Source organism: Xenopus tropicalis, chromosome 3, assembly GCF_000004195.4.
Source record: "Xenopus tropicalis strain Nigerian chromosome 3, UCB_Xtro_10.0, whole genome shotgun sequence".
NCBI lineage: Eukaryota > Metazoa > Chordata > Amphibia > Anura > Pipidae > Xenopus > Xenopus tropicalis.
This window is the reverse complement of record NC_030679.2, coordinates 59,128,152-59,140,203: the sequence shown is the minus strand read 5'-3', so window position 1 is coordinate 59,140,203 and position 12,052 is coordinate 59,128,152. Positions and strand designations below refer to the sequence as shown.

Here is a 12,052-nt window from a genome sequence, read left to right as displayed (position 1 = left end):
AACTTGCAGTGATTTTTACATGCCACTGACATAATTAAATACCTGTTTTTATATCAGTTTACTCATTACAAAATGTTCTTTAGGATGGAAGCCTAAATATCTTTGGGCTAAGGGCACACAGAGCATTGGCTTGGCTGTTCTCAGCCTGCATGTTTTTTTCAGATCTGCTCCCTTCCCCAGCTCTGTCGATCTGCAGTTAAAATCTACAGCTTCCACGCACACACAGGCACATTCAGCAGAGCAGAAGTCAGCCCGAAAATGCCTGTTTTCATGTATTCAGGCAAATGAATGCTGTACATTTAAGCGCAGTTCAAGGGAGCTGGGCAATGGAGCTAATGCAAAAAAACCAGGCCAAGAGCATCAAAGCCAATACTCTGCGTGCCCTTAGCCTTGCACTGTTAAAACAGTTGTGTGTGATACCAGAAACATTATAACATTAAGATTATAGCTAGAAAAACAGTGCAAATATGAAAAGACACACATTCTAGCAAAGTGACAGATATCTGAGATATTAGCCTTGGGTAGGCATTTTCAATGCCAGTGCCATGTTGAATGGCATCTGTTCTCTTTTTGTAACTTGAACCTACAAACAAGGGACATGTAACTCAAATCTTGAAATGTGTCTGATCTGAACATTTCAAATACTCATTTTGTTTCCCTGTGTTTGAGCTAAATTATAAAACAAACAGGCTGTCCTGGTAGGGAATATGTATTGACAGACCTCATTTATTTTGCAAAACTGTGCATCCTAGGAAGCAATTCCCCCTTTTCCATTGACTCAGTATATGGGAAGATTAAAGCTGGCCATACACGCACCGATGAAATCATACGGAACCTTGTTTCATATGATATTCGGTGCGTGTATGGCAACTTGGCGAGGCGACCGATATCGCAGAAGGCTGCAGATATTGGACAACTCACCCATCGGGCGGGTTAAAAGATTTTGCAATGGCGTCCGAGCAAAATTTATATTCAGGGCTGAATCGGCAGAAGGAGGAAGAAATCGTATTGTTTCTACCTCCATACTGTATCTGACGATTCAGCCCTGAACATCAGTGGAGGGTTGGAACGATCTTTCTCAGCGCATTTTCTGCAGCGACTTTGTATATTCTCCCTATGTCTGTGTAGGTTTCCTCTGGGTGCTCTGTTTTCTTCCCACACTCCAAAACCCTACATGCAAGTTAATTGGCTCCTGATTAAACTTACCCATATGTGATAGGGACCTTAGAATGCAAACTCCATTAGGGCCTGATGGGAATAATGTATAATTGCTGTAAAGAACAATGTAAATTGGAGTTATATAAATAACAGCAAATAAATAAATTAAAAATCCAAAAGAGCTGGCTTTGTGGCCTTTCATGTAAATAAACAAAAAGCAACGGCACTCAAGAGCTTGACAAAGGGGCGGTCTTTGCCTCGAAACGTTGCATGTTCCGCAATAAAGAATTTTAAGGGCAGAGTCCCGTATGAAGCTCTTGAGTGCCGTTGCTTTTTGTTTGCTTGGAGTCTGTGGAGAGGGTGCCGATCCCTCTGAGCATTGTGCACCGAGCGGTGAGTAACGATTGGAGAGCTGAGGGTGTGTGGGTGAAGGTTCAAATTGTGCTTTCATGTAAATAACCAGATTAAATGATGGGCCCATAAGCTGACCAATTGACAAAAAAGTATAGTTTTTTACCTTACAGATGTTTTGCCCTGAGCAATGCAGTAAATAAAACATATAAAGGTCTTTTAGATCCCAAATAATTACGAATTGTGGACTAACATAGACGATCGTGGTGACAAGATGATGATAGGGAATAAGATTTACATAGGACAATAATCCAAATAGGATAACAATAGGTAAAGGATGGGTCCTGTTTTTCTGTTCCAAGTGGCGGTCTGTCCCAACCTAAAAGGGGGGCTAGGCCCCCTCATCCAATGTGAGGTTGGGTGATTACTTAAAATAATTTACTAGCCATTTAACTCTGTGTGTAGACAATATGGCACACTCAGCTATCAAACAATAAGAATCAAGTATAATACAAGAATGACAGAATGTAGAATGTAGAAAACTGTCTAACCTGAAACACCCCAAAATGTATGTAAACTTCTTTTGCAGGCACTACATGGGCAGTAGTCACTATGCATTAAAACACAGTACTGTAAATGTGTATAAAGAATGCATAAGAATATGAATAAACGTGTGACAAATAGCAGTTTCATCAATATCACATAGTTAAATAGAATTTCCACTACTCCTGCTACCTTGCTGGCAGCTTATTCAGTAAATTCATTTGTGTGCCAGAAATACATATTCATTTTGCGTAGGGTTGCCAGCTTTGTCCCAATCAATATCTGGACAAGGGGAGAGGGCCAGTGATGTCAGTCGGTTGGTTGGTGACGTCAGGAAAGGGCTGGTGACATTTGTGGGCGGGTTGTGATGGTGAGGGCAGTGCTATAATGTCACATACTCTGGGGATTTTGCCAGATTTTTCAACCTGAAGAAACTAGGCAAGAGGATTTAAACCAGACAGCTCCTTCAGAACTAGGCTGTACAGTTCAAAATTGGACTGGTGGCAACCCTAGCTTTGCAAATACTATCTAAGGAAAACTGAAATGAAAACGGCTTAAGTATATATCATATATTGACTGTGAAACTAACTAACATTTATACCCTACCGATTAGGTGATAGAATTGAAAGTAAGTAGTAATTTTCCTTTAAAACAATGTGATCCTTTGAAACTGCCATTTTTGTTACAATACTGATTTCCTGGGTTTGCTCATTGAAAAGTTTCTTTTTCGGTGTTAAAGCATCAATAACATATATACTATATATCTAGATATATAGTCTAGATGTATACTTGATATACACCACACCTATTTGTCGAACAAAAGCTTCCTGACAATTTGATCATTCCCTATTTGCAGTTGGAACTTGGATGAGAACTTGCTTCAGATTGGAAAGATTTCATGGAATATTCATTATTTCTTTTTGCAAGATTTTGCTAATCCAATTCTGTCATGTTCACGGTCAAACACACTGTAAAACTTGGACATAAATATATCCCCTAGAATCCAAAGAGGTCCATCTTTTGTAGAAATATCCATGGCCTGGAATCCAGTCAAGCAAAAGTCTGATTTCTGTGACCGTTCCTGCAAAAAGTAAAATTGTATTACAATATAGCTGCACTTTAAACAGAGACGCCATGATAGAACAGGTTATTGGGATAACTGACAATTGATAACTCTGTTGTAAATACAATATCTCAATACCAATTCTTTCTTAAATTGATGGTTCCTGGAATGGCAGTGGATGTCATCTAATTAGATTTTGCTAAAGTATATGATACAGTACCTCACAGAAAGTTAATGATAACATTGAGGAATATTGGCCTAGAACATAATATTTGTACTTGGATAGAAAACAAAGAGTGGTGGTAAATGGAAAATTTTCTAATTGGGTCAGTGTTGTTAGTGGAGTACCGCAGGGGTCAACCCTTGGTCCTTTGCTTTTTAACTGTCTATTAATGACCTGGAGGTGGGCATAGAAAGTACTGTACAATTCAAATCAAAGTTGAGTTTGTTTTCACTGGAGATGTGCTAACAAGGGGACATGATAATGGATAGACATGCAACATTAAAAATAGACCAGGGCAAGAAGCCACCCTTTTAGACTTGAGGAACAGAATTTTCAATTACGCTGGAAGATATTGGTAATGGCAAATTCCCTTCATTATGTTAAGAGGGTCTTCAATGTCTTTTTTGGACAGTCAAAGCATTCAGGTATATAGTAATCTCCTTGGCCATAGTCAGGGCTGCGTATTCTGTCCATGTTGCCAAAGTACCAGACCCAAAAGCCCCCTTCATTTTGGCCATTGGCACATGCACTGATAGCCCAGATGGGATACCCCCTGCCTCCCCTGTTCTAGATAGGGGAATTTTTCATTTTTATTAATGTTTTCATCTCCATTATATATGGGCATACGATGGCCGCCCCCTTAAAGCTACCCTCCTAGGTATGGGCCTTTGAGTGTTTAAGTGCTTATACATAAATAAGGCTCTGGCTACATGTATGTATGCATATAAACGTATGAGTGTGTATATATATATATATATATATATATATATATATATATAATAGACAGAGAGGAGCACACCCTTCACATGTTCAAATGCCTTGGGTGCAGGTTAAAAATTGTATAGAAAGAGTACCGCACGCACAGGGGCTTAATGCAAAGAAATAAGTCCAACTTTTTTCAATAAACACTTTTTTCTTTTTGCATTAAGCCCCTGTGTGTGTGGTAATCTTATATATGTAATGGCAGATATAGGTGTAAAGTTTCTTTCTTTTCTTATGTGGGTCAGGGATCACATGGAAGGGATGAACTTAATGAACAGTTGGTATTTTCTTTCCACCAAATTATGTAACTCAAATACATGATGATTATGAGACAACATGACATATCTCTTAGGGCCTCAGTACCATAATATTATTTATATTTATTTATTTATTATTGTAATTATTTGAATGGCTTCAGGTTTTAGCCCTGCCATTTCACAGCTGCAAATATGAAAAAGCAATTACAATAGGTAGTCACAGGCCAAGGTTAAGTGCCTAAAATATGAAAACAAAACAAATAAAATAGGCATTGGGGCTTGTTTACTCTCATATACAGTAAATTGTGTAAAAAGAACTTTGCCAACCCATTACCACAGGGATCCACAAAAACCACATGTAGCTTATCATACCTTTATTGTATACTGCTCAGGAGTCAATGTATAGTCCCTCTGTCCAATGGTAAATGTAACCCTTGGAAGGCTGGATACACGACTGCAGTCTAAGATGTACTATAAAATAAAAAAATAATCTAGGTGAAAAAAAAGGCCAGTAATCATCTGGATGCTTAGCTATTGGTAAGTATGAGTTTCATGGCAGGATTGTAGTATGCATCAGAATCCATAAAGAATACAGGAGCACAACCATTATTATATATCTATATACTAAGATTCTTTGTCAATGCGCAAAGGAGGCCATGTGTCCCCGTTTGATGTATTCCCACAGAGCACATAGGGTTCAACCAGCTGGATAGAGGGCTTTAGCTTGATCCATTCATGGCTGTAACATATCTAAAGGGTAAATGTGCACATGATTGTATTTACCTCACCAAATAATGTAGGTGTTGCTCCTAGGAGCTCCTGCAATTTTTTGATCTCCGCCTTTGGCCCAGTGATTAGGGATGTGCCTGAGTCAACAATCACTTGACAGCTACTTTGGCAAAACATTGCTTCTCCGTCAACTTTAACACTATGAAATGTGTAAAAAAAAAAGAATAATAATATTGATAATAACATGTTATTGACCTCATCTGCAAGGAATAGAAGCAGAATATTATATTTATACAGAGTGGGCAAATTTGCACCTGGGCAGTAACCCATGGCAACTAATAAAATGTTTGCTTTTATTGTTCAACATGCAGTTAGCTGAAAAAAACATTGATTGGCTGCTATGGGTTACTGACCATGTGCAAGTTTGCCCACTTTATAAATGAGCCCTGTTGTATTAGTTGTAAACCTGCATAAACCAACACAGGTTAAGCAAAAGTGAACTTCCTCCAATAAAGGGCATTTCTTTCTGTTATGTAGATGCTGCACAGTTAAAATAGAATTAACAACCCTTTTAAGCGAAACTTACTTATCAAGCCTTATTTGCCAGTAACCCTTTTCTGTAAGGGGAATCCAGTGAATTTGACCTTTATACAAAGAGTGGTCTATCCCACCAAATATCAGCTCTCCACCATATTCAGAATCATAGTCCCTGGAAAAGAATTAAAAGAAGCATATCTGTATATGACATGTGGAGAGATAGCCAAGAGAGAATTTCACTAGCCTTTCACAAGTTTACACTCAGGGCTAAGCAGCAGTGTAGCTAAAGGCAGCACCTACTGTATGCCACCTGATAAATAGAAAGAGAGCAAAAATGAAAAGGTAAATAAAAAAGAAGTATTTATAATCCAATTTAAATGCCTAAAATTATTATATTTCCTATTATAATTAAAGGAAATACATCATTAGCTATACTTACTTACTTAAATGATTTGCCATTTTAAGCAGTCTCGGTGTACAATGTTCTGTTATACAATGGTCAAAGCGCTCTTGATTTACTAACATAGGTCATAAACTGCACTTATATATTTGCCAATAGAAACCAAAAAGATTGTTTTTATTTTCTAACTAGCAGTAATCAGAAGAACAAGTCGTTGAAGTCGGAACCAGCAGTGCAGAGAATACTGTATAAACAGCCAAATAGATACTGCTTTTAATAGCAATTACAAATAGATGTAAACCATCGTTTAATTAATGTATTTGGGAAAGGTGCTTAACATCACATTTGCTTTCATTATATAAAAACAATATTTGAGTGGAGATTCCTTTTAAAGAAACAGTTCACCTTTGAGTTAATTTTTAGTATGTTATAGAATGTCCTGTTCTTAGTAACTTCACATTTGGTCTTCATGGTTTTAAATGATTTGCTTTGCTCTTCTGCATTACTCAGCTTTCAGTCGGAGGTCACTGATGCCAGCAGTCAAAAAACTATTGTTATGTAAGGCTACAATGTTATTGTTACATTTTATTACTAATCTTTCTATTCAGGCAGGCCCTCTTCTATTTATATTCCAGTCTCTTATTTAAATTAGACCCTAGCAACAAGTTAGCTATTAAAATTCCAAAATGTAAAGCCTCTGAATAAAAAGTTAAAAAAATGCAAAAAAAATTAAAAACTAAGTCTAAATTGTCTAAAAATATCATTGTCTACATCATACCAAAAAGGTGTAAAAGTGAAGAAGCCCTGTAAGTGGCACATGTTATGAGACACAGAAGGAAGGTGGTCCCTGCCCCATAGATATTATACAGTGTCCTACATACTGTCATAACTGCCACATCTATCTTATATATTGTTATTTTGCCAGCTAATTTGAAATTCTTTCATTTTTGAAATTTAAAGGAAAGTATTTATACCAAAATACCAACCTGTTCAAATGGAAAGAAAATAATTGTTGCTCTACTAGTTTTTGATTTACTATCCGGTCGAATACTGGTACAGCTCCAGCAACAGCAAGTGAGGGGTATCCTAGGCCCAACACACCATCAAACTGCGCCAAAACAAATGTCCTGCCAGGCTCTAAGATTGACTCTCCAAAGTCCTGTCCTTCAATGGACATATTACTGATCTGCAGGGAACAAATACACTCACATGACAAATACAGCTGATTGCTTTTTGCATACCAGTCACTTCGGTTAATGTATTAAAACTCCATTTCTCAATCACCCATATGAGATTTCTAAGCTCTTCTGGCAATGGTAACGCCTTGGCAACTACTTACTCTCAGGGTGTCTCTGCCAGTAACACCGACAAGTTGCCCAGTGCCATAGTGAATAGAAAATGGTCTCCCGCCATGTTCATAGGAAGTGGACTCAAAGGATTTAAATCTCTCATGTACTTCTATATGATAGAGATGCATGGAGAAAAACATTGTGAGGCATTGGAGAAGACATGTAAGCTTACAGGATGAATTGTAGCAACTAGGTAAATGGTGTAAGCTATAATAACAAACATCAGTTCTTACGGCATGCCTCACTCAGGCAATAAGAGGATGGGACCCAGAAATTGGAAGAGCCTGTATCAAACACCACACTGAAGTTCTGAGGTGGAGTCCCAACACTGATCTCACCATAGTACTGAGCCTGCCAAGAAATAGTATTTGTAACATAAATAACTACAAGGGAGAGATTTTGTTTTTCAAGCTTGCTGTCACAGAGACTCGTAGAGACTTGCACAACCTGACCACCATCATAGATACGCAAATTGCACTGACGTTTAAGTGGAAGTGAAGGCACGTGCAATGCCAAGTAAACTGATAAACCGTTACATAATACAAACTGGTCTTGGCTAACCTGTTTTTCCCATTTGACTGATCAACTGTGGTGCAATGATCACCCAAATCACTTGTTAGGGGGACACAGACCAAAGATCATACAGTATAACAAAGGTGGAGTTCTCAACAAGTGTAGGAATAATATATTTTGGTGTGTAAGGTGAGACACAGTGGGATTCCCCACTGCAAGGCTCTAAATAAAAGGAAAGGAAATCATCCAAAAAAACAAAAATGAAATGCAGCAAGCTGAGGGCAGCGGCATACAGAGAGATTCAGGGTGTTTTGTTGAACACTCAGTTTCTAGCCCCCATGAACCTTAATGTAAAGATTAAGCCACAGTAGTCAGGGAAAGTGCAGTGACACATTTACAGACTGTTACAGTATATCATGGAGATGGGAAGAGCTAAAATATGGCATGAAATTAGCTAGTCACTTTGTCAGTGATTTTTTTAAACATTTTGGAACAAGTATCAGTAGTTTTATTTTTTTAACATTCAGTTAAAAAAACTGTTAATAAATGGGATAAAATTCAAACTGCTGGAAATACTTTAAAAACATTTTTTAAAAAAGTGGTTGCTTAATTTTTATATTCCTGCTTCCATTGTTTTCCAGTAGGTAAATATGCATTATATTTTATAATTATACAATGAATACGTTTAAAAACTCATAAGATTAAACAATGGAAAGAGATTTTGTCCCCATTTTAGTCAAGATTAGTGTCACAAAACCTAATGCGTGTATAGTAGTTTTTAGTGAATTGTGTTGAATTACATGCACAGCGGGTTAACTTGGAGGAATCACACAATGGCTCCCTCTCGGCAATTCTCCTGCCCTAGATTAAATGTTTTTTGTGCATAACTCCTTTCTCAAGTGTCTTTTTAAACAAAGGGAGAAAAAAGATCCTGAAATGGAAGCTTAAAGATGCAGCAGGTGTACTGAGTTGTACATTTCATTTGAGAGCTCAGATATGAAAACTGCTGCTGTGCAAGCCTCTACTAAAGGGACTGAATTAAATATACCTCCACCAATGTCACTCCTTTGCTCACGATTCCCACTTCACTTCTAGTTAATTTAAAAGAATGCAAAGAAAATCTAAAGCCACTTCTTATTTGCCTTAAAGGAACAGTTCAGGGTAAGAATGAAATAAAATAGACTGCAGATAATAAAAAATATTTGCAATATAGTTAGTTAGGCAAAAATGTAATCTATAAAGGCTGGAGTGAGCAGATATCTAACATTATAGACATAAAAGCTGTTAGAAGTCAGTACTCAATCGGTGACTTGAGGGGCCCACTCCAGCCTTTAAAGATTACATTTTTGCCTAACTAACTGTATTGAAAACATTTTTTGGGGGGCAGTCTATCTATTTTCATTTTCACACTGAAATGCTTCTTTACACCAGTGGTTCGTGAACAACATGGATATTGCTCCCAGTGGCCTTAAAGCTTATGCTAATTCCTGGAGTCAAGGCTCAAAACAGAACCCCTTGTAGGATGACAGTCCACATAGGGGCTACCAAATAGCCAATCAAATCCCTTATTTGGCACCCTTCAAAACATTTTTCATGCTTGTGTTGCTCCCCAACTCTTTTTTGAATGTGGTTCATGAGGATAAAGTTTGGGGATCCCTGCAGTAAAGCCTGTGATAATAGTGTGTGCATTCTGGTAACCATTCAAAAGGCAAATTAATTTCAATAGCTTTAGTTATAACTCCAAGTTACACAGATGCAGGATGTTGGCAAACAAGTGAATGAGCAGAAGGGGCTAAATCTCCCTTGCTCAAAAACGATACCACCATTAAAAGGATTTCTTCTAAGAGCTTAATCTTTTTTTTATACAACAATTAATACTTCGGCATTGTAGAATGTTAAGTACAACATTTACACGGTGGTTTGCTCTGGAAGCCTTTTCCAATTTCTATACATCATTCCTACCTTACTAGGCCCCTTACGATGAAGTAAAAGACAAAAAAGTGGAATAAATCACTGAAAGAAGAAACTGCAACAGAATCTAAAATGTATTGACTATTTATTAAGTAGAGAAAATAGGGTAGGCTTGGAAACTAGGGTTTTCTTCCTCATAACTGAAGATGTAATAAAATATGTTATAGCTGTTTCTGCAGGGAGCATTTTATATTCTTATCACTTTATTTTTTAACAAGACTATTTTTAAATTTTCTGTATTTTTTTTAACATACTCCCTTATTTATCTTCATATCCTTCATAAAAACCACAACAGATGCATTCACTACAGTAGCAAGGCAGGATTATTGATTATCATAGTGTGTGCCCGCCCCAATGTTAAATCATTTAGTATGGAGAGATAGTCAACTAATTCATAATGACATATATTGCACTTACATTCATGTAATCAACAAGATATTCTGTAGTAGTCCCAGCTGCTAAGGAATAGGGAGGGGGGAAACACTGAGTGTATTTGCGAGCAAAGATGTGAGGTTGGTGGTGCAACCAAAATTCATTCAGTTCATCCCTTTGCCAAAGGTGACTCCGTATTGATTTGAATTTCACCAGAGGGACCCTACAGCATATGGAAATTGAAAAGAAGTGATTCATAAAATAAACTATACAGGATCATTTTAAAAACATTAATGAGGTTCACAAATGGTGATTTGCTTTTTGTACAACAGCAAGTAAAATGGCATTACTGTTTATAACAGAGGAAATCTACAATGGGTACAGCTAATAAAATAGCTGAAAAACTTAAAAAGAGCTGGTTGCCAGTTCATTGGGGGTATAAGTACAAAGTGACTATATGCATTCAAAGCAGAGAAATCGCCAGTAATAATCAAACATTTACTTTACATCAGAATTAATGTACTTTTTAAACAACCCATGAAATGCATAACAATAATTACACTGGCTAAATAACATAATGCTTTATTTGGATCAAACATTTATAGTACAATTAATACAATAGTACTTGAACTCCCTACCAGAGTTCATATACAAGCTATTTGGTATGGTTATATATGTTGATGTTGAATCCAACTTACCGTTCCAGGGGTGTTGCTAGTTGGATACATCCCACAAGTATCAACAGCACCTTCATAGCTTTTGGAAGAGCAGATTTAATTAAGATACTGTTTCTGTTGCATTTCCTTTTGTATATTTCCTAAGGTCATTGTGAACTCAGGTCAGTCAGAGCAGGTCACTGGCCGAACATAGTGATGACATATTCTGAGAATTGTAGAAAGCCATTATCCAGCACTTGGGAAAATATTTTTTATTGAAAGAAGAGAATATTCTCCAAATAAGAATTATAATATGTAAAAGCTATCTCTATGTAGAACATTTTGATGCATACTATCTTTTTTTCTTTAGTAAAAATACTTAATGATGGAAGTATAATATTCATGCGGCAGCTCTTTTTTTAGACCTTGTCTAGACTCAGCAAAGAAGCATCAGTGTGCATCTATGATTGTGTTTATACCAAGCTCAGTGAAATTATATAGAAAGATTACCTATATCCTTAGAGAAAAAGCCTTAAAACCTACTCCACATGAGAATATTGCCAGCCTCCAAATATAACACAAAATTATTTACTCACGAATTAGAACAATAGATATATGGTGCAGCTTCTTTTTAATGCTTTTTCTCCACTGTGCAAACATGTTAAAGTGCAGAAAGTAATAGAATAAAGTGGTTCCCTTGGTCTCATAGATACAATCTCATACGGTAATTTGTAAATCAGGGTGTGTTTGTTTTGCACACTGATACTGCCTCTGCATTTCTTTTAGTAGCTGCCATATCAGGGTGATATGTATATATTTCATTTACAAATTCACTTGCTTGGAAGAAGAAGGGAGCAGTAGGAGATCTGAATAAATGTATTTGAAAGTCACAGTAATCATTAAACATTTTTTTTTAACTTATTCAGAATACTGGATCACAAAATTAATCTGACTCTCATGGCTCACAAACATAATGAGGATGAATGGACTCCTTTTTCTAAGATCCTATCTGAAGTGCCAGAATACTGTGTTCCAGCTTTTTGTTGCTGCAGAATAGTAGTTTTTATGGCTTCTCTCTGTCTTTACATTAGGCTGGCAATCACTGTTCTTCAGTGGCTGACATTTGTGTTTCAGACACTTTGAAGACAGTACCATATAATTTAACAAC

General features: G+C 36.9%; 1 protein-coding gene across 1 annotated transcript; it reads right to left on the bottom strand.

The window, feature by feature from the left end:
* Positions 1 to 1,643: 1,643 nt before the first annotated feature.
* On the bottom strand, positions 1,644 to 11,078 carry LOC100493461 (cathepsin E). Its single transcript, XM_002938510.4, has 9 exons — positions 10,927 to 11,078; positions 10,274 to 10,451; positions 7,606 to 7,723; positions 7,363 to 7,481; positions 7,010 to 7,209; positions 5,673 to 5,795; positions 5,141 to 5,285; positions 4,730 to 4,828; positions 1,644 to 3,133 (listed from the first exon to the last, which is right to left on the bottom strand). The coding sequence occupies exons 1-9, from the start codon at positions 10,980 to 10,982 to the stop codon at positions 2,963 to 2,965; spliced, it is 1,209 nt and encodes a 402-aa protein (XP_002938556.2). The 5' UTR covers positions 10,983 to 11,078; the 3' UTR covers positions 1,644 to 2,962.
* Between the last annotated feature and the right edge of the window lie 974 nt (positions 11,079 to 12,052).

Coding starts and splice junctions, on each gene's coding strand:
- LOC100493461 (XM_002938510.4), bottom strand. CDS start 10,982: ATGAAGGTGCTGTTGATACTTGTGGGATGTATCCAACTAGCAACACCC. Junction 10,452..10,926: donor CTAGCAACACCCCTGGAACG/GTAAGTTGGATT, acceptor CATATGCTGTAG/GGTCCCTCTGGTGAAATTCA. Junction 7,724..10,273: donor ATCTTGTTGATTACATGAAT/GTAAGTGCAATA, acceptor ATTTCTTGGCAG/GCTCAGTACTATGGTGAGAT.